This window comes from Strigops habroptila, chromosome 17 (assembly GCF_004027225.2).
Source record: "Strigops habroptila isolate Jane chromosome 17, bStrHab1.2.pri, whole genome shotgun sequence".
In the NCBI taxonomy this organism is placed as follows: domain Eukaryota; kingdom Metazoa; phylum Chordata; class Aves; order Psittaciformes; family Psittacidae; genus Strigops; species Strigops habroptila.
In genome coordinates this window covers 3,053,750-3,080,130 of record NC_044293.2, presented here as the reverse complement: position 1 = coordinate 3,080,130, position 26,381 = coordinate 3,053,750, and the positions used below count along the sequence as shown (strand labels likewise).

Below are 26,381 nucleotides of genomic sequence, written 5' to 3'. Positions count from 1 at the left end.
TCACCCCCCAAATCACCTTCATCACCAGCGGCAGCCAAAAGGCAGACTGGGGCAGACCCACACGCTGCGTCATGGGTCTCAACCCTTTCTGCATGCAGGCAAAGCGTGGCCTGTGACTGATGGAGAGCAGCGCTCCCCACTCAAGGTCTACAGGTGGAGGTAAGGAGGCTGGGTTTATGGTTTTAATTCCTCCTCTCTCTGCAGAGCAGTTTGTCCTTTCCTTCCTATTTTTAGCAATTCGCACAAAACGAAAGGCACCAGCGGGAAGCCAAAAAAGTAACAAGCTGGGGGCAACCTGTTTCGTATGGGATGCCAATGGTAAGAACCTAAACCCAGATTTAGGCTCCAAAAATAAGTGGCCTGATTTTCCCAGGCTCCGTATTGCTAAGCAACCGCGACTCCCACGGAAAGGAGCACAAGTCAGAGTCCTGGGTGCCTCTGCCACCCAGCCTGGCCTCTCCCCATTGCGCCGCTCCCATTGCAGCCAAGCTTTGTTGCGTGTGCCTGGTTCCAGACCTGGGGATGTAATTTCCAAGGCAGGGGTTTGCAGCCAGGCTGGCCTCCCTCCCAGTCCCTATGTTTCCCATCAGTCTTTTCCTCGGCACGGAATACGAGTGATTTTAATGTTGTTTAATGTAACACCAGCGATTAGAGCTGCACGAGGAAGCATGACGGTGACTTTGAGCCCTCCAGAAGCTGAAAAAAACCCCAAATGGAGTTCGTGCTTGGAAAGGCCCCTGCACAAACCCGCCTCACGCTTTCAGGATGTTGCCCTGTGAGGCTGGTGGCGTCTCCACAGACATAACCACCCCCTGTGTTTCACCAAACACCAACAGCAAGCCTAGATAACATCTCCTGCAAACCACAGCAGGTTTCAGATCAGGCATAGCGCCAAGGGGATGGGCCCCAAGAGTTGCAGGCTGTATTACCTGCAAGAGAGACTTCCGAGAAACAGAAAGCGCTCTGCAAACATATCCCCTGCAAACGTAGGAAACCCTACATGGTTCTGCAAGGAGTCACTCCTAAATGGCAAAGGTTGCTCATTAAAACAAGCTTGATGGCAGCAGCAGGAGAGGAAAGCAATGCTAGCATGTTCTAAGAAGGAAACCAGCCCTTTATTTCTGGAAGGAATAGGGCTTTACTCCTCTGGTGTCATGTCTCTGATTGTCTAGAAAGGACTTGTCCTCAGAGAAAGCACAGATGCTTTCTAGCTTGCTTTCAGGTTGGTCTGAAACTGGCCAACAGCTGCAAAAGGTATAGGGGGGCCCTGGCTGCAGGGGGACCAAAAAGCAGCTTTCACCTATCCCCTTTTCTTAGGAAAGCAAACTGAAAACCCAGCTTTCTTTCCAGGCTGGAGCGCATTAGGCTACTTGGACCTAGTCCACGTTTGACGGTAATCCTCCCTGACAAGCGGCCTCCTAACCACCAAGCTGCTGAACCACATCCCCCTTCTCCTCACCGGCTTTCCCAGGCATCCTGTGGTTTTTCCTGGATCCCAGCACTTCCCAAGCTGACCTACTTCTGCCCAGGCTGCAGAAAAGCACCGACCGTCACCCTCAGTGGTAAGTTCCTCACACGATACTCACCACAGACTTTGTTGCAAACATGTATTTGTCCCTGAGCTGGAAGTCTTCAACATCTTCCAGGATTATCTCTTTATTTTCTCGACTTTGAAAGAAATCAGTGCTGCGAATGACAGTGGAAGCCCCAGAAGGCTCGTGTCGCTCAATGTACACTGTATTTGGCTTGTCATAGGGCTCAACCCCCCTGGAAAGGGCAGAAAAAAGGTGGTGGTGGTATCTCTGCACTCAAAGCAATGCAGAAGGCAGTGGTTAACAAGCAGCAGGAATGCTTTTAAGAGATGGGGTGGGGAGCAGACAAGAACCAGGGTAAATGTGGAGCATTCCCGGGTGCCTGTGTTGTTGGCTGTCTCTTGGCCCCATGGTGCAGGGTCTCTGCTGGGTTTGGTACCCAGGTCCTTGGTTTGCACAGAGCAGCAAATGAGGCAAGAGGTGAGGAGTGAGAGAAGACAGGAGCTGGGCAGGTATCAATACATACACAGGTGTGACACATACCAAGAAAAGGACTTCACGTGTTCCTGAATCATTATCCAGGTCTGGCCAAAATCATCTGATTTCCAGAGCTGCAATGACACAAAGAAGAAATGCCAGTGGGACTGGGCAACCAAAAGAGACCCAATCCTTTAAGGAGACCCCATCTCAGGCAGCAAAATCAGGATGGACATGCGTCCATCGCAAAACCATTAGCTACTTTGATGACTCGTCTTTAAGTGGTATTGCCTGGAGCAACAGCAATTGTTCTGGCTTCAGGGGAATAACCTAAAGAGGCAAAATCTGTCCACCTGGTTTTACAGCAACTCAGAAATAACAATAACTTGTTGTGACGTACTGGTGGAGGGCAATAGCAAGGGTAAATATGTGGGCAGAGCCGCCTATCCCTCGGAGGCTGCAAGCACAGCGACACACTGTTGTTGCGGATGGCTGTTGTTGTGAACATCAGTAAGGCAAAGGTCAGGAGGAGAGATAGAATCTTTCATTGCACCAAGGAAAGCAGCAGCAATAAACACACCTGCCCGCAGGCACATCAGCTCCCCTGCGGATCCTGTCCCTCAAAGGGTCTGTGTCGCTGAAACCAAGCACTATGGTGGCACCCAAGCTGTGATTTTTGCTATTGTTTTGCAGGTACATGGATATGGCCAGTCAGATTCCAGCCTCCACAGCCAGTCCAGCAGCCTGCCCAGGGAAGATATTGCTTGTGGCCAGCTCCATCCCCCTGGGAAAGCATCAGTGGCACCCTGCTACCACCAGACTGCAAACAGCACAGACTGTATGTATCCCTCTCAGCTGTCCCCATTCACATGTTGGGAGATGCTTGTTTTGCTTAAGCTGCCTGGGTCTATCTGAGATGCTGTAATTATTTACAATCTTTACCCAATAGCTCCAGGGAAAAAAGGAAGCAAAAAGAATGTGTTTGTTTTCAAGAAGCAATTTGTTATGCAAGACCCAAAGCCAAACCACATGCCCACATGAAATACTGCAGAGGTCAGTCCTGCCTCAGTGCCAGCGCTCCGTGGCAAGTTACAACTGCAATAGTTGGGGAGATCAATACAGTCAGGAGCAGCGTGGATGGACCAGAATAAATGAAGGAAAAGGGAGAGGAAATCTTTAAGGAAGCCATGCTACAGGTACTACCAACTCACTGCTCCAGAGCTCAGAAACCAGACTGATGTGTAGGAAATGAGCGTCTTGGCCAATCTGGGACAGCTCTGCATGCAGCAGTCCGAGATCAGACACCCTGCACAGTCAAAGCATGAACCCACACGGTGCTGGCATGAGGCAGGGTGGTTCTTGGCTCGCTGTAAGGTCTATGGGGCATGTAACAGGCCTGGGAGAATACCACAGTAGAGGCAGGATGCTGGCCCTCCCATCTAAGCAGAAGTGCTCACCTGTTTTTTAGGATGAGACCTGTCGAAGCCCAAGAGGAGGTTGGGGTTCCTGCTGTGCAGGAGGAGGTCTGCTGCTCTGAAGGGAATCGAGAAGCCCTGGATAGTGTTGCAGAAGTCGGTGGTGATCCAGAGGTACGGGACAAAGGCATCCACGAAGATGTACTGGGAAGAGAGGGACCAACAAGGAAGAAGGAGAGCAGGCAGTCAGGCTCCAGGAGGTCAGAGCAGAGCTCAGGCTAGCAGTAACAAGGGCACACATCCCGGGGGAGCCTTTGGGAGGACAAACTCTGAAGGAAAGGAATTTGCCTGCCAGGAGAAAGGTGACCTTGGTGTGGGTAGATAAAGCCTGAATTAACGTTTGCATCTGTAGCTCTATAACCATGTTAGTGATGGCCACGCAGCTTGTCACTGTATTGGGATGTGCTGCTAAGGATGCAGTCACTCTGTGATACCTTTACAGTTACTCCTCCCATACCAAGGAGCAGCTATATTGCTATGGGCACCGTCACCAAGGTATAACTGCCCTGGCACCAAGGGCCACGTGTGTTTGTGCTGTTGGTGGCAATAAAGTGGCCCTGCCCTGCAGCCTCCTCACCCTCTTGTTGTCGGCCGGGCTGTGGTAGAACTGGGCCATGGCCACCTCGCTGCTGTTCCCCTTGCTGAAGCTGAATCTCTCCGAAATCTTCTTAAAACTCTTCCCATAGTCATAAGATACGTAAACCTGCAAAGGAGAAGCCCCAGAGTGACACTGTGCCTGGTTCAGAAGAGCAGGCACCCCAGGACAGCACCAGGTTGCATTACTTACATCGCTGTTTTTGGGACCCAGCAAAGACAAGCTGTCTCTGGCCAAGGCCACAATCACGTTGCTTTTCTCTCCCGCCCAGTGAACCACCATCTGATTGTGGGAATCATTGAGGCTGACCTGTAACACCAAGGAAAAGGACACCCTAAGCCACAGCTTTGCCCGTGCGGACAGTCAGAGAGCAAACAACCGCTTGTACCATCCCTCCTTGAAATACACAGCCTTTGGGGAAACTTATTCAACCCAGAGGGCCTTAATCCTACTTCCAGCTCCCAGTGGGAGGTAAAGAGAAGGTTTCCCTGTGGGAGTGGTGTTCAAGCATGGCCTCATGTAAAGCAGCATCTTTCACGAACATGTTGGCAAAATGCATGCCTGTTTTTTCCCTTTATAGAAATAGGATTTGGGAGATGTGAGCAGGAAAACTAAAACCAAGGACGGAGATGTGATTTCAAATCCAGGCTAACTAGGTGAAGGGCCACAGGGAAACAGACACTGTTTCCAGAACAGAAAAGTTCTGCAGTGACTTCTTCTGTATCCTGAAGGACATGCTGGCTTCTAACACAAATGCAGCCATACATGATCCCATTATTCCCTCTGCGTGCACTGCATCTGACAGTGCTGTATCAGCACCAGTCATGAAGGACCTTTTTCTACAGGGAAGCTATCTCAGCCATCACTGTGGCAGGAGCTGAAGGTGCAACAGCCTCTGCGCAAACCTGTAGCAACCACTACCAGCGAGCAAGGATGACCAACACTGTAGGGAAGCAGTGGCTATAGCTCAGCCATGGATGTGCATGCCTGAGCCACTATGCATCACTATAGCTGCAGCTCAGCCGATGGCTGGTGGCTCCTAAGCTCATGGGAAGCTGTAAAAATACAGGGCTAAGCCTTTCTTAGGCCTGGTATCCTGTGGCTCCTGCTGACCCCGGGATCAACGAGGTAAGAGGCTGGTTTAACCTCCACCAGTGACAGGCAAGTAAAATGCTTGGGAAAAACAAGGTCTTTATTCTGGAAGAGCGGGGGGGGCAAGTGAAGCAGAAGCCCTCAAATCCCTCTTATGCAATATGCTCATATAAGGGGGGTGGAAATAATCAAAACCTCACAGAATGGCAGCAAGCAGCCCCCAGGGCCCTCAGTTATATTCTGCCTGCCTGGACAGAGACCCCCCCGACCATGCAAACCACGCTGTAGTACCCACAATCAGAGAGAGCAAACACAGCAGAGATTTAGGTCAGGCAGCAGCAGCTACAAAGCAAGCCAGCAGTAGCCTTGCATGCCCGCTGGAAAATAAAGCAGCGATGCTGTTTGAGGATGCAGGGAAACAGGGCGGAGAAGGAATTGCTGATGCCCACTGAGATAGCTCCGGGTCTGAAATCCAGAGCAGCTCCCAGCTCCAATCACCCTCCCCTCCTTTAAAAGCAGAATAACCCCATCTATTATCTCCTACATCTCTCTTTCAGCAGCACTTTGCATGTTTTTTCTCTCCAGGAAATCCAACATTAGGACAGCTTCAAAACCCAAAAACCACAGGAGACTCCTGCCTGCATCTTTGCTTTTAAGCTCTGCAATAAAGCTCTACAGCATTTTCCCCCATGACCTAAAAGACATGGTAAGCCCCAGAGAGATGCCTTCTCAGAGCAGGGACACTTGTGTCAATCCCAAAGGCCAGGGGCACCTGTTTGGGCTTGGAGGAGCCAGTTGAGCTGCCTTACTCATTAGCTGTATGACTTTAGGCAGCCCAATTAGGGTAGACCCCCTGTATAAAGGCCAAATTGAGTTTGAGCAAGGTTTGGTTCTCTGGTAGGAGCGAGGAAGAATGAGAGGTGCTGAGTACCTAGGGACTGTGCTCAGCAGAAAGTTCAGGAGTAGCTGAAAACTGCTGGAGCAGAGAAGACAACAGAAGGATGTCTTATGCTGTAAGTCTCCCATGAAGGGCTCATGCAGCAGTTTGTCAGGTTTAGGAGCTTCACACATTAGTGTCTGCCTGTTCCTGGTGCAGGACACCACAGCCAGCAGCCCTGCTATGGCCCTTTGGAGCTTTGTGGGGACCCAAATGGCTCACGGGAGCCACAAACAGGACCCCAAGTCTTTGCTGTCCTGTAAAGGACACTTGAGGCATTGTGCTCCAAGTGAAAAGCACTTGATGTCCCATTGACCAGGATGTTTCTTGTGATATAGCTTAGCAATAAGGCTGTGGTTATCCCCAGCATGAGTAACCCTGCCCTGCTTGCTGGGATAAGGCTTGTTTGGCAGGAGCCCACTGTCAAAGACTCCCCTAACAGGGGAAACCTTCCTTGAGAACTGGTTTAACCTATGAAAGGGCAACGGCTGGTACCTAACAGAAACATCATTTAGCATAAATTCCTCTTAATGGGGAAGTGCTTTGGTCTTTGCCAAGTGCTTAAGTGTATATGAAATATGCATGAAATTCTAATTTGTCCTCCTAATATGCAAGGTGCCAAATGAAGTCCAGGAGGGGAGAACTGGAGCCAAGACATAGCAGAGGCTGTTTGTAGGTCTAGTTAATGTAGTTAATGCTGCTAGCTTTGCTCACACTATATATTTATTTCTTGTTAACAGAATCTTCCCATAAATGAATCCCCTGCAGAAATGAGGTGAGAAAATAGCCCCTGGAGCTGCTGGGTGAGATGAGGTGAGAAAATAGCCATGGAGCACACCCCAGAGCAGGTAAGAGCTCCCCTGTGGCTCAAGGGGAGTGCGCCCAGCCTGGTCTGGGAGGGGGAATGTTGTCTGGGTGTGTGCTGCTGTGCTGAGACAATAGTATTGCCTTGCCCAGCCTACCAAGGGGATGACAGTGGGTAGATGAGGGGAACTGGGTGCACAGTGTGAGGTGCCAAGCTCCTCAAGCGCCCAGTGCTGGGGGAAGTGCCTTGATCCCATGTTCCTCAGCACCTGCAATTCCTAAGTGCCAGCTCTTCTTCCCTTGACATCCCTTCCAGTTGGTTATACCCAGAATTAGAGAGGCTAGTGCTCACTGGGGGTGGCGCACCCCTTGCACATGATGAACTCCGGTGTTAGCAGGCCAGAGGATGAGTGACTGTGCTGTGGGTACCTCACTGTAGCTGCTCTTATGGCTGCATCTCAGGCCTTTCTGTCACTGGAGGACTCTAAATCCACGCCTTTTAGCTGCTCTGCATGGGAAGTATAACTTCCCCATGCAGAAATCACACCATTAGCTGTGATGAACTGCAAGCAGATATATTAGTGACTTACAACAGTGCCTAGCACCCGTGCATGGTGCCAAGTGTCGGGACGGCATTAGAGGCTATTCTTGGTGCCGAGTGGGCTTGGAAGCTAACTGTGTGTGTCGATGGGTTTGCTCTGTTGAGGATTAATGCTCTAGCTATAGGACTTGGACCACAGCTCAACCCAGGCGCTCGCTATTAATCAGGAGGTGATGCAGTGCGACTGCTCAGGGGGTGAGGCTCAATGCTGTAAAATTGGGGGTGTGCAGAAAAAGGAGGCCTAAGGATCATTTATGTGTTCTTTTGTCCTGGTAATGCAACTGGAGATGGGATGCCTGCAAACAAATGCCTAGGACATTTCTGAGTAGTTAATAGGTTATTATTATGGCTTGATAAGTGAGGGTATTGAAGAGCAATGGGTCTGTGTGGCAGCGAGCGTCTGCTGCAACAAAGTTTTGCCAGCAGCTCTCATCTTGGCTTGAAGGCTGTCAGGAGATGCTTGTGGAAGGGGAATCAGTTAAACATTTTGCACCCAGTAGCCGGGGGAATGAAGATGGGGCTGAAGAAAGCTATTACCGAAAGGGGTCAGAAGCAAAGCCACAGCTCGGTTAGCCCTAGGCTTTAAAAGGAAAGGTGCTCTCCCCAGGCTCCTCATCATTCCGCCTCGCTGGAAGCTGCAGTGGACAAGTGCCGGGCCTTTGCATCCCGGTTTCCTCTGCCTCCCCCCGGCAAGGCTTACGCAATAGCCTGGCATCACGGATAGTCGAGTGCCATGGGTGGCTGCTGCACTCGCGGCATGCCGCGTTCCCCGTGCGCTCCCACTAAAGCTTCATTACTGCACCTTCTGCTCTGCTCCCGAGCATCTGCTTCTAGCCCTGCCGTGGTATTTTAAAACACAGTCTGTGCCTGCCGTAGCGCTGCTTGTGGCTTGGACTGAAAATGCCAGGGTCTGAAATCATTGATATGAAACACGGGTGACTCATTTCACAGAGTGCCAGGCCCATGTTAATTTTGTTAATACTGAAATCATCTGCTTTGCAGGGCTGTTTTCTCTCTGCTAGCAGCAATAGAGCTCTCGGTTAGCTGTTGTTTCTAGGAGGAAGGAGGGGGAAGATGGGGTTGAGGCACGAGCCCTGTTTACCCCAGAAATGAGCAGGTCCCTCGGTGAGAGGGTCCCAGAGATTGGGGGATGACAGAGAATTGAGGCTGCCCTGGCAAATTTGGGTAAGTGCTGATGAAAGTCACTCCCCCATAACTAAGGCACGGAGGAAGGCAGCAGAAAAGGTCTAAAGCACTGCCGGCGAAGCGTGCCATGAGCCAGTTATTACAGCTACAGAAAGCTTAAGCGGTGCCCCTGGGACGCTGCAACGCTTGCTTAGTCCAACAGCAGGATCTGCGAGGAACCTGCTGGAGGGAAAACAATGAATAAAAAACACAAATACCTCTCCTGGCTGCTACCCTGCCAGGAGCAGGGACTGTATAGCTTCCAAAGTCCTGTCTCTCCTGGCAAGCTCAGGCATAAAAGCAAGTACCAGGAGGCAGGAACCTTCCCAGAGTGGCTGAGAAAGGGGAAGATGCAGTGATGGAGAGGGGTATCTGTCAATATGAGGAAGGATGAAAAGGCTGGTCACCAGCCCTCTGCTAGGACCATGCCATCACCATCCAGCATATCCCCATAATCTAAAGTCTAACCTGGGAAGGTCTCTGCCAGGCTGGCAAACTAGGTCAAAATTAAGCACAGGTCAATTCCAATGCAGTGATTGATGCATCCATTCACATCGCTGGATGGCATTTGCCCTGCACTTTCCTCCTCTGAAAGAAGAAAGGCTCTTTGCCAGTTTGCAGGTTGTGAGGGAAGGGAGCTAAGGTGGGCTCCCTACCTGGGATGTACTAATGGCCTCAGAAGAAGAGAAGCTTCAGCTCTCCCTCTGTTCAGGCACTATCTTGACCATGTGCTCACAGTATTTTAGGGTAGTTTGCCAACATGACCCAGGCCACCCTTGTCCTTTCCCTCAAAGGCAGGTTTGGATGTCACCGGGAAACAGGAAGCTTGAGAGCAATGAAGTAGATTGCCCCAGAAGGGAAGATGAGCTGATGTTAGAGCAGGCAATAATGCTGGTTCAGGGGATGAGGAGGCACAGAGGTGATGGCCAGGCACAGATTAGGCGTGCGGGGAGAGTCTCAAGGCCTCAAAGCAGCCATGCAGAGGGTGATATGGCTGCTGCAGGAGTGGCCTGCAGTTAGATGAGATATCTTTTGTCTCAGCATGGTTTAAGGCAAAGGTTTCTTGTGAGCTGCGTGCTTTTGGGGGAGGCTTAGATAAGCCCTTTCCGAAGAAGGGAAAGGGATGTCTGCAGATAAAGCTTAGACCTGTCTGTGTGTATTAGCAGCCCAGCAGCGTAAATGCTCTCTGTAACTGTGATCCTCTCTCTTGCCCCTCAGGAATGGCAGACAGAGGCTGGCCTCCTGCCCCAGCACTTCTCCTCGTGCCTGCTGTGGCTATGACATGACACTCGCTAGACACCAGCCTCATGGGCACCAAAGATGCTTCAACCCAGCACACAGGTAGGCAGCCAAAGTGGCTGCTTTTTTTCTCCTTCTCTGTTGCACTAAGCGAAATCCTTGAAGATGATGTGGTTCGTGGCTGGGTTTTCCCCAAGAGGGGACAGGATTTACATGGGATGGTGGGGACGTGCCTGGGAAATATAAGATCCTGGAGCCGAGTACCTTTATCCAGGTCTGAGTAGGATTGTGTAGGCAAGAGCATGGAGACTGTTAAGGGACTGGAGGGTAAGCTGCAGCCTTGGTAGTCAGGGGCTTGTGACAGCAGGAGGGCAATGTGTGGTGCTGCAGTTGCTAGAAGGGGTTTGGGGAGCGCTGCTGAATCTGGTGGGTGCAGGAAGCAGTTGTCTTGCCCTGGGGATGCTTCTCTGCTGCCAGTGGCAGCCTAGAAAAGCCCTGTCTTTTGTCAGTGCCTGCTTTGTACCGGTCTGTCCATTGTAACGCTCGCCAAGAGTCCCACAGAGGTGAGGGCTGTGCAAGGGAACAAAACCCCCTCTGTCTCAAAGCTGATGGTATCTGGAATCATGTGTTTGGTCTCTTGGTTGCTGGCGCTTTTGGAGCGAGAAAAGCAGAGGAAAAGCCACAAAGGTACAGGGTTTTAGGCTGCTGGTCATCGTAATTCACTGAAGTTCCCAAAAAGTTTTGCCACACATGCAAGCTGTGGGAGCCTGCCCAGCAAGGATGTGATTGGTGGTGAGGATCTGGATGAGGAATCTTGTGTCTTTGGTGTCTAGGGCAAGAGGGCTCTGAGCCTGTTACTGACAGTGTGTTTGGCTCCTGAGGAGCCGCAAGGGTTTGGACTTCCTTCCCCTCCTTGTCTCTGGCTGGTGTGATGCATCCTTCCTTCTTGCTCTGGTCCCCTGCCATCATCACCCATAGTAGCGACAGGCAGCACCGACCTCTCGCGCTGTGCTTTCCTTCACCTCAGAGCCAGCCTGGGCTCTGAGGTGTCCTATGAGGCTGTGTCGAGACCACAGTCGAGAGCTAGGGAAGGGCAGGGAACTTCAGGGCACGAGCCAACGTGTAGCATATGGCCAACCAACCTGCCAAATGCACAGGAGCAGGATGTGTCCCAGATAAGCGACTGCAGTGGCAAGGCACTTAGGATGCTCGGTCCAAGCACTGCTCCTTATAATGATGTTCCTGATAAAGGACCGCTTTTTGACTGCATGATTTTCTGGTGCCAAAGATCTGGGGAAGGGAGGACTTGGGGATCATTAGGTGCCTGTGACAAGTCGTGAGACTCCTGAGCATCACGTGCACAGCTTTCTGGCTTCTGAGTTATTAGCTATTCCATACGGTCAGATCTATACAGGGGCTAGAACACACAAGCTCGCTCTTGTCCCTTTTTATTAAAGCAGACCCTAATCTAAAGCACTGTAGCACTCGAGAGAACTGTTGTTTAGTGCCAATAAACTCTTCCTGGTGATATGTAGTACCTGAGCATTAAAACTTGTACATCCCTGAAGCAGCAGAAGCAGCAGGTTTTGTAAACCAGCCTGAAGCCCTGTGCTATGCCACCGGGGAGAGTGATTCCATTCTCTGGGCAAATTCCCTCTGAAAGCTCAAAGCAATATGGAAAGACCAAACAGTGGCAAACTGTTGAACTCCCATTGCTGCCTATTAGTTCTGTTGTGGGTAGCGCCAGGGTTACTGCAAAGTCTTAGATCTGCAGCTCCATGACCAAGCAATAGGGGCTGCTCCTGCCAAAGCAGCTCCCTACCTGATCCGGGCAGGTGAGTTAGATGAAAAGCCATGGGGAGACAGAAAAGGAAGGGCCACAAATGTCTCGCTGTAGATGAGAGACAAGTGCCATGTTTGTTCTAAAATGGGGTAGCTGTGTTATGCTAAAACCAGCCAAATGTTGAGGAGGTAGAAGAGGAGGCGAAGCAGATTTTCAAGGGAAGGAGGAACAGCTTTTTCTGTCCTCTAAACAGGGGAACAAGAGCAGGGCTTTAGGAGCAGCACCAGCCCCTTGTGTGCCCCTCCAGCAGCTCCAGATCCAGCCCTGCCTCTCATGGTCGGCTCTTTCTCATCCTACATGTAACAAAAAGGGGAAATTATAGGGCACCCAGAAGGGAAAGTGCAAGCCAAGGGGGCAAATGCAGATGGTCCCTCCGTGGGCTGGTGTCCCCGTGTCCCCCCTCCAGCAGCCTTTCAGATGTATGATAGGACACAGTCAGCATAAGCAAGGAGGGTCAAGCAGAGCAGTGGATAGTTAAAGCAGGATCTTTTAGGCTGAAGCTTTCCATAGCAGGCAACCAGGCAACTCAAGTATAATTCCTCATCACCCCTAAAGTGATGGTTGTGTATAGAAGGGAGGGTGAGGGGGAGCCTTCATGGTCCTGCCAGCAAAACTTGCCAATGAATCAAGCCCAAGAAGGGATACTTTTAGAAATAGCAGTTTCTATGGGGTTTTTTGCGATGAGCAAGTCCTCTCTCCCTCTTTCTCAAGGAGCACTGGAAGATGGATTAGAAACGCAGTGGAGGAGCCCTTCTTATGGAGAAGGTCACGGTGCCTCTTCCACCAGCCACCTCCCTCTGCCCAGCTCCTGAGCATAGAGATGTTCACCAGGAGCATCCCCTAGGCGAGGAGCTGCTGCCCACCGCCTGCCTGCTCCCAGCCGCAGGGAATCACCTCCCATCCGGAGAACTAGCAGAGGGGACAACCTGGCCCATCTCCCTAGCGCATGCCCTTGGCCACCCGGCAGCTACCGCTGCGAATGAACCCCGGAATAGAAACCGCAAACCTGAGCAGTGCCACTACTTTGGGATGGCTCTGGGAGAAACGGGAAGAGAGGTGGGCAGGGATCAGCAGTGCGCTTCCAACGGGGCAGCGAGCCGTACCCAGGGCCCGCCGGGCATCCCTATGGGGGACCCGCTCCATCCCCCGCCGCCGCGACCCCCGGTTCCCCGCCGCCAGCCCCGTGGGTACCGCGGTGGTACCGCGCCCGGTGCCCCCATCCCCTTCGCGTCTCACCTGCCCGTACACCTGGATGGGCTGCGGCGCGGTGTCGGCGTGCGGCGGCGGCAGCAGCGCGGGGTGCCCGCCCGCCGCCAGCAGCAGCAGCAGCGGCGGCAGGAGGCGGCGGGGGAACGGGCCGGCCCGGCGCTCCCCGCCGCTGCTCCGCGTCGCCATGTTCGAGCCGCCGGGGGCCGCGGCCGGGGCCGGGTGGAGCGGAGCGGAGCCGCCGCGCCGCCGCCCGGAGAGAATGTGCAATGGGCAGCGGAGCCGCTCCCCCCCCCCACACCCCGCCGCCGCGGGGTCCCCTCCCCGGAACAGGGCGCTGCGCCCTCCTCGGGGATGCTCGGGACCCGAGCGAGGTACAGGGAAGGAAAGGGGTTGGAATGAAGCCAAACGGAATGACGAGAGATGGAGGTAAATTGAATGAGAGTAAATGGAATAAACTCAAATGAAACGCATCAAAAGCATTGCAGCACCTTCCTGCTATGGGGATGCATGAGGTTTTCCTGCCACCCTCCCTAAAAAAAAGCCAAGCTGCGCTTTCCCTCCCCAGCAGTGTGCGCTCCTCAGCCATAGGCCTAAAGCACCCCGGTATCGGTGGGAAGTGGTGTGATTGTCTGTGGAAGCACCCAGGCTGAGGTTTAATAGTGTCCAGGATCTGCTTGGCTTGTGGTTTGGAACCTTTTCCAGCCTCCTGGAAGCGCCCTGCGGCTCGTTCCCACAGGTCCTGCTCACAGCACTGTGCCTGGTCCTGCTTCTTTCTCCAGGTCAGTTTCTAATCGGTTTCTCTGGTAGTTTAGTTTCTGATGCAGAACTGTTCCCAGGAAGCCCCCCTTGGCTTTAAACTACCAGCCTTGTGCAGTCACGCAACTGGGGCAGCGATGGTTTTCTGTGCATTGATTTGAGGCTCCTTGCTATGCCTTATGTGTCACGGGAAAGAAGAGCAGCCAGTAGAGATCTGTTTCCTATAGCCAAAGGTCTGTGTGGTATAAATGCATTGGGGAGATTATCCTGTAGGTCAACAGTAATGCTTCATGTCTAGTTTTTGTTTAGCAGTGTCACAGTGTCAGGCTCCTCACCTAGGGTGCAAGAAGAAGAGGGACCTATTGGTGGGACAGCTTGGTAGGCAGTAACATAAGCTTGAGCCCTTGGTGTTGGGAATGGTGGTTTGGGTGTGATGAAGGGCTGTGCCTGCCTCTGGATGGGAAGATAACGGCATAGGTGGATGTCAAAGGGAGAGAGGAAAAGCACAAATGATTTCCTAGGTTATGGTGATAGACTTCCCCCTGTATGGTTCTGGTAGTCCTCAGAGCTCTCCAACCCAATTTCTGCCATCTTCCTGGGCAGAGCTGGGAAGGTGAGCGCTGCTGTTCTGGGATTTCAAACACTGTGGGGAAAGCTTCAAAGAAAATGGATGTGACCCAGCAGTGAAGGAATGGGAGCCTGTAAGTCCTATGGACAGTCCCAAGGCAGTCTTGTTCTCCCTTCTTTCACTTGCTTTAGTAGCAGAAACATTGTCCAGAGCTTTCCCTGAGGTGCTTTCACCTAGAAACCTAGTTAGTGTATTTCAATTACCGAGTCAATACAATTATAAGCCCTCCTAATAAAGCTTTTAGCGGTCTTCACTCAGTGTAACGTCCCTCCAGAGGACTGGAGGTCACCGTGGGTAAGGGCAGAGTCAATAAGGGAGTTTTATTGTGCAGGAATCCCAGTTGCACTCTGGAGTGAGGTGAGAGGCACCCAAAAAAGCCATGGCATCTTTCCCGAAAGCACTGCCATGTCCAAGTGTCCATCCCATTGCATATGAAATGACTGTTCTTTGCCAAATCCTCCCCAAAAAATAGGAATAGAGGGAGAATAGGACAAGAAATAGTAAAAAATTAGTAACTGGCTTTATAGCACTTTCTAAATGGAGACAGTTGGTAAGTGGAGGGTTCTCCATCCTCCTCCTGGCCTCTCTTGAGCACTCCTCACAGAGCACTCTGGAGCTGAGAAGGATTCCTGTCCCTGCCATGGGGCTCCCTCCTGCCAGGTCACTGTGGTGGGCACAGGGGAGAGAGCAGTAGCAAGGAGTGCTTGGGTGAGTGTAGCGCCGGTAAATGCTAACAGATGAATAGCTCTTTCTGTGTGCAGGGAAACACACGTTTCCTTTGCCAAGGTATTTTTTTGTTTCTTGAAAAAAAAAAAGAACCCGTCTCCTGCTGTACAGGGGAGGGGGAACAGAGCAGAGTTTATTTTAAGGTCCATCTGGATTTCATCAGCAGCAAATACTGTGAACTCGAAGAGCAAGGCGAGCAGCCCCTGGCCCCCCAGCTTTCCTTCCCTTCTCTCCCTCATCTTTCCCTGGTGCAGCCCTACAGGTTTTGGGAGGTTTAAAGGGACGCAGGGGCTAGAACAGCCACCGCTGCAGGGCCTGTGTGGATAGAGTTGTTTAAAGGATGCATTGCATGTTGCTGGAGCCAAGTCTGCGAGTAAAACAGCCTGATCTCAGCCCCAACAAGAGAGCTTGGTGCGTGGGGATGCTGGGGATGAGATCCCATGAGCAAACCAAGGTGTGTGTTCAGTGGGCAGGTCTCTGAGCAGGGCCGGCAATTTGCTTTTGTTCTGGTTTATCTGGGAAGCATCTCTCTGGGAAAGTGAGCCCTTGTTGTGGGGTCATAGGATGCAGGGAGCTTTCAGAGAGGAAGGCACCAGGTCTGAACCAAAGTTCTCAGGGGATGGGACCTCTGAGCCCTCCTGCTCCCCTTAGGGTTTCCACACATCGTGTTTTTGCGATCTGGTGTCTGCTGAGAGAGCAGTGGCCTGAGGAGCTTTTTGTATAGAAGAGGCTGTATGAAAGGGACATTTGCTAAAGCAATGGGGATGCCTAGGGCATTTGCAGAGCTGCTCTGCAACTAAACTGCTTATTATGGTTTGTGTGATAGGTTTTTCTCCTCAGCCCAGGGAATTATGGCAGCAGAAGGGCCCTTTAGCGTGCTGTCTGACGGGTCTAACAGTCCCGGCGACCTTGGCACAAGGAGCTGCATTCTCAGCACACACTCTCAATCCAGTGCAGTTCATTTCCCTGTGCCTTCCCTTGTCTTTCTGCTTGACAAACATCCAAAGGCATTAGCACACCCTCGGCACTAACAGCCTATAAAACCTCAGTCCCAGGAAACCACCAGAATAAGTTATTAAAAGCCAGCAGCATGCTGTCTTGTGAGCCCAAACCAGCCATTCCTTACACTGGCATAAGCTCCGGGCTGCCCCCCGTGCATCCTGCAGCAGAGCTGGCACAGCAAAACCATTCCTGCCTCTGGGCCCCACGCTTCCGGGGCAGTGAGGAGGAGGAGGAATGCTGCCCATGCAGGTGCAGCTCCTGCCGCTGGTGTGCTGTGAGCAACATCTCCATCTTGTGGTAACAGCAGCGTCAGGGTCCCAAATACACAACCGCATTTGGCTGTTGGCTGCTTCTCACTCCCCAAGTGCCTTCCCAGGGATTTTCTGCTCCAAGGCATATGCCTGACCACCCTGGCAATGGTTTTGTGCACGGTTTAGGTGTTGGCAAGCCCACTGCTGTGCATTAGGCTCAGTGAAGGCGGAGAGACAATATGATGAGAAAGCCTGGGGCTTTTCCCTAGGGTCTAATGTCGTTAGGGAATATTAGGGAAAGGTTAGTGTGGTGGTTTGCTGTGGTTGATGTGGGCTTTGCCTTGACCCTTAGCAGTTCTCTGGCTCCAAGTTAATCAGCAAACAGGGGTCAGGGTTCCCTGTGCACGTCGGGGAGAAGAAGCTGTGTGGGGAGGAGAAAGCATAGCATGGCCCAGGCAGGAGACTGTACCAGCAGCAGAACAGGACACCCCAGGGCAGTCAGCACAGGGGATACCACTGGCTTTCCCTTGTGGGAAAGGCGTTCCCTCATGCTGTCGGGAGCTACGTGGTGTAGTGGTGTGACCTCAAGCCCTATCTTGCCTGTGGGATGGCTGAGATAGAGCATAGTTATGCAGGGAGCAGCAGAATACTTTGCTCTAAGGGGTTTTTTGTCACTGCAACCCTGGAGGGAGCTCACCAGGCAGAGGAGCCTGGCTGTACCATGCTAGGGAAACATACATGCGCCCTATACTCCAACACTGTCCATGTGCTGCATGTGAACAGCCTCTGGTGAAGTTCCAGCCCATCCTCACAGCTTTGCGTGAGTCCGGATGTATTTTCTGGTTCTGTTTTTCAGGGGACATGAATGGCTTCAAGAGAAAAGGGACCAAACAGCAGCCAAGTTGGCAAGTAAGATTTATTGAATGCAGGTCGCGCCCAAAGGGAAGACGACCGGGTTTCAGCAGGAAGCACATCAGGCATTAAAAGGAGAAACCAGCCACAAACCCTCAAGAAAGGAGCAGCCCCCATCCCTTCCTTTCGTGCACCTATTCCTTTTCTTCCCCCCACCCAATGTCCTCAGGGAGCTCAAGGGGACCCACAGGACTCAAAGCGTATCTTTGTCCTACAGGATGCTGTTTCCAGGATGCATCCCATCAGCACACCGCAGGACATCCCTGGGAGAGAAGGAGGATGAGAGTGTATTGAGCACTGAGGAATCCCGCTGCGTCTTGAGGCTGGGCCGCCACCAAGCTGAGGAGCCATCAGGAGGACCCACGTTGCTCCAAAAGGTTGGTGTTTGCGGCTTTTTTTTTTCGCGAAATACAGCTCAAAAAGAAAGAGAAGGAAAAGAAAAAGCAGCATCTTCAGCCTCTTGACTCATCTGGATTCGACTGGACTCATCCCAATGGACTCCGTGTTGGCAGTGTCGAATCGGCGACAAAGGCATGGAGCACACACGAATGGAGACCCTGCTGCGAGCACGTTATTGTACTGCTTGTGCCATGTTATTGTTCTGTTTGTGCCATTGTTCTTTCTGTAAAGCAGCAGCACAGGGATCTTAGCAGAGATCCAAAGGCAGCTGAATTGGAATAGGAGCAGCAGGCAGGTCTGTAATGTAGAGTGAGGCTGGACTCCGCCGTTTTGGGAGCAGGGGAAGGCCAGAGCGGTCGCTGAGAATCATCCTGTGTCAGTTATGCCATCCAGGGACAGGGGCTCTTTGTCCGTAGGAAAGTAGTCTCAAGGCCAGGGACGAATGGGATGAGATCTGGCCGGGGAATCTCATCCCAGAGAGGGAATAGGCTGGGAAAGCCTACTCAGTTTTGGAAGCCGGGACACCATTGGGTTCCCCTGCGTCTTTCTCTCGGAGCTTGCGCAAGTAATCGTGGGGGCCTTTGCCCTCAAAGGCCGTGGGGCTCTTGTAGGAGCCACCGATCTTGTCCCAGAGGGTGAAATACTGCCCGTAGTTGTAGTCGAAATACAAGTGGTGGTCGGTGTGGTGGGCCGAGCCATTGATGATGTGCTGCAGGAGGCGAGGGACGCGGTAGTCGCCATCGTGAATGGAGATGGTCCAGACGTTGACGAAGATGTAGAGGCCCAAGTAGGTGACTTTGTGTAGAGGGAAGAGGAAGGGGTAGATGTGGTAGGGCAAGCTCTGCATGAAGCCGTCGACGGGGTGGAAGGCATGGCTGGCGAAGGGCGTCGCGATCTTCCAGAGGTGGTGGGGCTTGTGGAAGCGCTGCAGGGAGATGGTGCGCTGTGAGTGCTCAAGGCTGATGGTGATAATGCCCTCTTTTAGGGGGTTTAGGGATGACTCATTGACCAGGGGCTGAGGGGGCAAAGGGCCAAGGCTGTCACCACCCAAAGGGCAGGAGAGGGACACACACCTTAATGGGCTTTTGGCTCCCATTGTGGACCAAGGTGAGGCGATGCCTCCTATGGTCACACTGACCCCACTGTCCCCTCCAGGGCACACGTTCCCAAGGAGGAACATCTTGGTCATGGCCCCAAGGGGTGAGGGCTCTTGTCTAGACCATCCCAGACCCATCTCGTACCTTATAGAACAGTTTGTGGTGGAGACCACGGTGTATCCAGTAGATGCCCATGTCAGTGAAGAAGAGGAAGGACAGCATGCTGAGGAAGACACCTGACCAGCCTGGGGGAACAGGAATGTTAGGGGTGGCATTCGTGGGTGCTAGAAGACAGCAAGGAGCTAGGGTCTGCAAGGGCCAGGGAGGCAAATGTGAGTCACATTGGGGTCTGTCTCATCAAGGAGGTGTGATGAGAGGGTCAGACAGTCCCCTATGAGTTGGGGAAAGTGAGTCAGGCACCGGTTTGTTGGGACCAGCACCCAGGGAAGGGAAGGCCTTCTCTTGTGGAGGGGGACATGTATTGATCAGGCTGTCCCCAAGCCGGGGGTAATGGGATCCTCATGTTGTCCTAAAGAGAACTTGGGATTGTGACTACTAGATGGGACCAGCTCGAGGCAGGAGGCACCTGGGTGGACTTTTTTTGGACTCATACAAGGTGCATCATCATTAGGAGAAATGGGGGCATGTCCCTAGCCTCGGATGGTGGGGAGAAGGCATTGGCCTGGCCGGGGGACACCGGGGAGCAGCTCACCATATGGGGAGTCCTGGATGTTGTCATAGAGCTTGCTGTAGCCCCGCACCTCAGCAAAGAACAGGGCGACGGTGGGCACGCTGATCCAGGGGAGGGACTGCAGCGCGTAGGTGATCTCCCGACGCACTTGGTTCTGTGAGGATGCAGCAGGTCAGGGGGACAGGGCACACCAGGAGCTGGGCAGAGACCCCAGAGCCCTGATGTCCCAGCCCCTTGCAATGTCTGTGCCATGGTGTGGGGCACAGGGTGCTGCTTGTTTGGAGAGAGCCGTGCCGACAGCAGGACAGGGTGCTGGGTCTAGTGCGCTGTGTAAGTGGTACTTGTTTCTGGTCAGGGATGAATGAGGGCATGGATGGGGACCAGAGGGGTGAGTGAGGCAGTTTGTGGCAGCTGGAAGTGGAAAGCGGGATGTGACGGGTGTATCTGTAGGGCCCAGTGTTTAGTGGGCAGGAGGCTCCGTTTGGTGGTCAAGGGGGGGAATCAAGTTGAGTTTGTTCAGCCTAGAGAAGAGAAGGCTCAGGGGAGACCCTATAACAGTCTTCCAATACCTAAAGGGGGCCTACAAGAAATCTGTAAGAAATACACAAGAAATCATGGCACGTAGTGACAGGACAAGGGGGAATAGTTTTAAACTGACAGAGGGGAGATTTAGATTAGATATTAGGAAGAAATTCTTGACTATGGGGGTGGTGAAATGCTGGAACAGGTGACCCAGAGAAGCTGGCAGTGTTCAAGGGCAGGTTGGACATGGCTTGGAACAACCTCGTCTAGTCGAACATGTCCCTGCCCTTCCTGGCAGGGGGTTGGAACAAGATGAGTTTTAAGGTCTCTTCCAACCCAAACTATTCTGTGATTCTACGATCTCATGAGTGGTTCAGGGCAGGGGTTGACACATGGGAGAAAATCTGGGGGGGTGACATAGGGCACACCCACCTCTAGGAAGTGAGGATGCTTCTTGAGTTCATGGTCAAAGATGAAGTAGTAGCTGAGGGTACCGAAGAGCAGGTAGAGGGTGAGGGCCCCCAGATTGGTGATGACGAAGAGGCTGAGGAGCTGGCGGAAAGGCTCATTTTCAGGCCAGCTGGAGGGGTACACGTAGGGTGTGAGGATGTGCTGGTCGGCAACATCCAGGACCAGGTCCATGGTGGCTCCTGCGGGAAAGAGAGAGGGTCAGTGTTACTGATTGCAGTAGATGTCCCACCTCTGCAGCCCCTGTCCAACCATGGGGCTATAGGGGCCAGGTCCAAGCGGTGCAGGCTGGGTCGTGGTGGCAGGGAGGTCCAGATCACCTTAGCCAGGTGCACGAGGCATGTCAGTGAGATGTAGGTTGTGGGGTATAAAGCATGGACCATGGAAGATGCTTTAAACCCCACAAGAGGTCTGGGCTCCAGTGTTTCTGTGTCCTCCTGCTCTGGGAAGACGGCATGTACGATAGGGTCCCATCCCGGGGAAAGGGTGACAGCGGGGTGTAGGTTTTGGGTAGCAAAGGGTCCTTTTTGGGCAGCGTATGATGCGCAGGGGGCCCATAGCAGCGCCTGTCGGTTTCAGCGCGATTTCAGCACCGCCTCTCGGTGGTCCCGATGCGGGCAGGGAGATGGTGCGAGAGGGGCAATACCCGCGTTTCTGTTCAGCGCACGGCGCAGGGGGGTGTCGGTGTGTTTGGAGGCGGAAACGCGTCCGGGGGAGGGGGGTGTCAGTGCCGGGAGCTCCGCTCCGTGCGCGCCCTCCCCGCCGTGACCCCCCCCCCACCGCGCCCCTTCCCCATGCCCCGGCCCCCCGGTACCTGCTGCGGGTCCGTCCCGGCGCGGCGGCGGCGGCGAACGGGGGGGACGGGACGCAGCGGGGCGGAGCCGCCCGGTAGCGCCACGCAACGTCACCGCCGGGAGCGGCTCTCGCCACCGGGGGGGCGGCGACGTCGCGGCGGGGCGGGGATACGGCGATGATGTGTAGAGCGAAAGCGATCGGTGCGAGCAACAGGACGCGGGAGGTGGGATATTGGGATGCTCTTCCCTATGGGGGTGGCAGTGTTCAAGGCCAGGGTGGACGGGGCTTGGAGCAACCTGATCTAGTGGAAGTTGTCCCTGCCCTCTGGAACTAGATGAGCTTTGAAGTCCCTTCCAACCCTATGATAACCAAAACAGGTGGTTTATGGAAGTTGTGTACACTGTATTGATTTCCAAAGGTCGGGAATGCACTGTTTGTGTAAAACCAAGTCTGTTTTGTCTGCTTTGGGTGAGCAGAGGGGGGTTTGCTGCTCTGCAGTGCGCTTCGTGCTCCTTCTTCTCATGTGGAGGGTCGATTTCATGTTTATTTCATGTGGTTTATTTCATGTTACCCAACATGTGTGTGCCCTGTGAGGTCAACCCTTAGAGAGGCTGTGGGGTGATGGGTTGTGTGCTAAGAAACCAGTTTGTTTCCCTGCACTCTGCCCTGACAGTAGGGATAAATACAGTGTAAGCTTTGGAGTGTGCATTAAACCCACTCAAAATGAAGGAATTTCCCAAGGCATGGTTTGAAATGGGTAGTTCTGTAGATGGTGAGCCAAATTCAGTGCAGAGGCTTAAAAACCACCCCATATTCCCAGGTTTCTTGCAGAACAATATCCTGTTCTCAGTGTCCCGTTTCTGTCCATGTGAGCAGAGATTGAGGACCAGGTATGGAAGTGAGATGGCAGTGATTTGAACTGAGGCATGCAGGGCATATAAACAAGATGGGACAGTTTGTAATCATTTCCATTACACTGTTTGTGTTGACATGATAGCTGCAGTGTCGTTTCTCTTCCCTTTACAAAGTTTGATGTAGAGGAGAAGCATGGGTGTGTTAATGCCTGTTTTCAGTCATGGGAGGCTGGTATATTAGCTTGACCTTTCAGTCATCTGCAGCTTATTTGTCATGTTTTAGTTTGTGATTCCATTTTTTTCCTATGGAGATTAATTAATTATCCTCTGATAAAAAAGCTGGCATTCAATGGTGATGTAGGAAGAAGGGCAGGTTTGCTGCCACGTGTCTTATAGGAACCCCAGGGAGAGAGTCTGCATGTGGTTCATAACAGGAACCTTTTCCCTTTTGGATTCACCACTTGTAATAGGCTAGAGGAATAACTTTAGGTTGATATATGTGTTTGTGTGGGAGACCCAGCTTTTGGCAGACTTTAAATCCCTTGCTGGGGTAGCACAGGCAGTTTGTGTGATGAAGGGAATAGGAAGACAGATGTTTTCAAGTGCTCTGTAATAGCTGGGTTCTAAAATTAGAAGAAAAAAGCGTTTCTCATGCATGAGTTAGTTATTGTAGAGGTGGTGTACAGGACACAAGCATTGGGCTGTACGTGGCCCATTGTAAGCTCCAAACAACGTCTGTAAAGGGGGGGGTGTGTGTGCCACAATTACACGAGGTTTCTATCATCAAGTGCTGGGGGTTGTTTTATTGTCAGACTTAAGGTTCTTCAAGTGTGAGGACTCTGCGTTGGAGTGATCACTTGGGAAAGAGGCAGGATTGTCAGGAAAGGAAAGGAGATAGTGATGCTGTGTACGGGGAATGGCTCATATGTGGGTCTCCTGGTTCAGAGACGAAAGTGATGGATCTTGGAATCCATAGTCGCACGGTCAGGGGCTAGCCTGCAATACAGTCTGGGATAGGATGGGGCAATTGGTGACAGTGAGAGATAGTTCAGGTTAACTGGTGACAGTTGTCAGTATAAATGAAATCAAATACTTCATAAAATTAAATACAGTGGTAGTAGCTTATCCTAAAGAATATTTGTTAATAGATAGTGGAGGTAATAAGCACTTCAAGAAGCCTGTTGCATCATTTGACTAACCCCTCTGTAAAAATCAGATGAAAGAGTTAGTTAATAAAATTAACTGCATTGATAGTAGCTTATCCTTAAGGAGATCTGGGAAGAGGGAGTGCAGGAAATAAGCATTTGAGGAAGCTTCTTGCACCCTGTGATATTAAAATTAAATGAATTTTTGTTAGATTATCTTTACTTTCTGTCAACAGGTAGTCCAGGTAATAAGAATTTAGGAAACGTGTTGCGCTGGTAAAAATCATATCAAATACTTCATAAAAACAAATGCATTTTCAGCTTATACTTACATGGGTATATACTGTTGTGTGTGTGTATATATATATAAAAAAATGTATATATATGTAGTTATATATATTTATTCAGAATAGGGTATATGTTAATTTATATATGGGTGTGTGTATATACATATGCAGTTATATAAATGAATATATACCCTATTCTATATAAATATATATGTGGGTGTGTGTGTATATGTGTATTTATATGTATTGATATAGAAGAGGGTATATATTCATTCTATATAGCCATTTATTTTTATTTATACATATTTACGTATAATAGGGTATATATTCGTTCACATATGGCTATATATATGTAGTTATATATCTTTATGTTAGGATATATATTTTATATTTATTTATATTTATCTGTAACAGGATATTCATTTATATATGGCTGTATATGTATGTACTTATAGTTACATATAATAAATATTCATTTATTTGTATTTATATATACTTGTATATAACAGGGTATATATTCATTTATATGTAGGTGTATATAGCTGTATTTATATATAATAGGTTATATATTCATTTACGGATAAATAATAGGGAATATATTCAGTGATTTGTATTTCTATATTCATATATAATAGGTTATATATTTGTTTATATATAACGGTATATATTCATTTATTCATATTTCTTTATATACACTTGTATATAATAGGGTATATATTCCTTTTTATTTGTATTTATTTATGTGTATTCATGTATAATAGGGTTTATGTTCCTTTATTTGTATTTACTTATATATATATATTTAATAGGGTATATATTCATTTATATGTGGGTGTATGTATATATATATATAACAGGCTATATATTCATTTATTGATATATAATAGGGTGTGTATTCATTTGTATTTATATGTAATAGGGTACATATTCATTTATTTGTATTTACTTATATATACTTGTATATAATAGGGTATACATTTATTTGTATTTATATATGTTCATATATAATAGTGTGTGTATATATATATACACACACACACGTTTATTTGTATTTATATATTCATATATAATAGGGTATATATTCATTTATATGTGGGGGTGTGTATATGTATTTATAATAGGGTATATATTATTTGTATTTATATACACTCTTATATAACAGGGTATATCTTCATTTATTTGTAATTATTTATATATTTTTATATAATAGCTTATATAATGATTTATTTGTATTTATATATAATAGGGTATATAGTCATTTATATGAGATATACTTTTATATATATGTATTTTTATACATAATAGAATACATATTTGTTTATATAGAGATGTATCCTATCATATTTATGTATTTATATATAGTAGGATATATAGGTATATATTGCTATATATGTATTTATATATAGATATATACTGTTACATATATGCATGTGTATATATTTATAATAGAATAGGTATTTATATATAAGTGTATACTGTTTTATATACATATATTATTTTAATATTATGTATATATTGCAAGATCTAAGTATTTCAAGGAGCCTGTCTCACTGATTATCATGCTGTAAAAATCATATCCCATACTTTAAATGCATTTATTGTATCTTATCCTTAAGAACATTTGTTCATAGTTAGTTAGTGCAGGAAACAAACATTTTAGGAAGCCTGTTGCCCTGTTTGACCACCCTCTCTGTAAAAATCATATCACATCCTCAGTACATTGGTAGTAGTTTATCCTTAAGAACATTTGTTAATAGTTCAAGTAATAAACAGTTTTGGATGCTCTGGTATGTGCTCTTTTAACCACCAGGCTTTGTATGTCCATACAGTCTGTACTAGCTATTTTAACCTTGGAAAAAGAGCTAAATGTACCATTTGGTGTGCTAGTAACCCAAACATTGACAAGAAGCTCATGAGCATCATCGAAGGAGTTGTAAAAGAAGGAATAAGTAAGTAAGTCCTGGGGAATATTTGCAAATACACCTGTCAGGATTGCCTTTTGTAATCAATAGAAGTATTTTCTGATGTTAATGAATACCTACAAAGCTAGAGAGGTAGTTAAAAACCTTGTTAAAAGAAATTATACCCTGATTTGGTCTTCCAGAATCTCTCTCTTACAATAATGGGACTCATTTTATTGAGGAAATAATAGTACAAGGGTTGTCCAAGTTTTTACAAATTAAAAGGAAACTACATACCCAGCACAAAAGAAGAAAGAATGAATCAGGATGTCTGAAGACGCATTGCTAAACTTTGCTAAGAAACACACCTCAAGTGGACAGAAATTACCCATAGCCCTTCTGCAAATTCAGACAGCCCCTTTGAAGGACTTAGCCCCTTTGGATTTGTATGTGGCAAAGCATATCCTACTAACTCTTTGAATGTTAAGGGGGGCCAAATGCATATAAATGGAGAGACTACAATTAATTAGATAATAGTCGATTGCTATTTCATAGACTTTTTCTCACTACACAGGTACCTAAATCAACAGGCTTGGCTTGGACGCACCAGTGCACCCATTCCAACTGGGAGACAGTCTTTCTGCACACATGGAAGGGTGATGCCCTGAAAGAAGTGGGAAGACCTGTACACTGTATTGCTCAAAACTTACACTGCAGAAAATGTGGAAGGAATCCACTCCTGGATCCACTACACACAAGTAAAGGCAGCACCTGAATCTGATGAACACAAGATGTCCTGATTGACAAGAAGCCATTGATGGACTGCTCTTGGGAAACAGGACTTGCTTATGTAGAGGCTGAGGCACCTATGATTAACTGTTTTTCTGTGTTTAAACCTATGCAGTTCAATAAAAAGAAATAAATAGTAAAATATAAGAGACTCCTCAATTGTCTCATA

At 49.6% G+C, this 26,381-nt stretch overlaps 2 protein-coding genes and 1 long non-coding RNA gene across 5 annotated transcripts in view; 1 reads left to right on the top strand and 2 right to left on the bottom strand.

Moving 5' to 3' along the window:
• SORL1 (sortilin related receptor 1) overlaps window positions 1-13,212 on the bottom strand; it is a 41,725-nt gene extending 28,513 nt beyond the window's left edge. For both annotated transcript variants that reach the window (XM_030505272.1, XM_030505273.1), the window contains exons 1-6: window positions 13,017-13,212; window positions 4,272-4,388; window positions 4,062-4,187; window positions 3,467-3,628; window positions 2,076-2,143; window positions 1,587-1,767 (exon numbers count right to left, since the gene is read on the bottom strand). In XM_030505272.1, the coding sequence (XP_030361132.1) occupies window positions 1,587-1,767; window positions 2,076-2,143; window positions 3,467-3,628; window positions 4,062-4,187; window positions 4,272-4,388; window positions 13,017-13,175 (813 nt within the window). In that variant the 5' untranslated portion in view covers window positions 13,176-13,212. The remainder of the gene's footprint in view (window positions 1-1,586; window positions 1,768-2,075; window positions 2,144-3,466; window positions 3,629-4,061; window positions 4,188-4,271; window positions 4,389-13,016) is intronic.
• On the top strand, window positions 1,336-17,343 carry LOC115616259. Its single transcript, XR_003994255.1, has 6 exons — window positions 1,336-1,562; window positions 2,703-2,847; window positions 5,757-5,877; window positions 6,849-6,956; window positions 9,917-10,039; window positions 17,209-17,343. It is a non-coding gene; the product is annotated as an uncharacterized LOC115616259 (long non-coding RNA).
• On the bottom strand, window positions 17,251-21,414 carry SC5D (sterol-C5-desaturase). Of its 2 annotated transcripts, none has more exons than XM_030505275.1 (5): window positions 21,256-21,414; window positions 20,406-20,623; window positions 19,473-19,605; window positions 18,905-19,005; window positions 17,251-18,588 (listed from the first exon to the last, which is right to left on the bottom strand). In XM_030505275.1, the coding sequence occupies exons 2-5, from the start codon at window positions 20,613-20,615 to the stop codon at window positions 18,163-18,165; spliced, it is 870 nt and encodes a 289-aa protein (XP_030361135.1). In that variant the 5' UTR covers window positions 20,616-20,623; window positions 21,256-21,414; the 3' UTR covers window positions 17,251-18,162. The 2 variants fall into 2 exon arrangements, with proteins under 2 accessions (XP_030361135.1, XP_030361134.1); XM_030505274.1 differs by lacking the exon at window positions 21,256-21,414 and adding an exon at window positions 20,894-20,915.
• Window positions 21,415-26,381: the final 4,967 nt, after the last annotated feature.

Excerpts from the sequence above, each read along its gene's own strand:
- SC5D (XM_030505274.1), bottom strand. The coding sequence starts at position 20,915 with ATGGGACCCTATCGTACATGCC. Across the intron at positions 19,606-20,405 it reads AGCATCCTCACTTCCTAGAG|AACCAAGTGCGTCGGGAGAT; the intron begins GTGGGTGTGCCC and ends GCATCCTCACAG. Across the intron at positions 18,589-18,904 it reads ACCACAAACTGTTCTATAAG|CGCTTCCACAAGCCCCACCA; the intron begins GTACGAGATGGG and ends ATCTCCCTGCAG.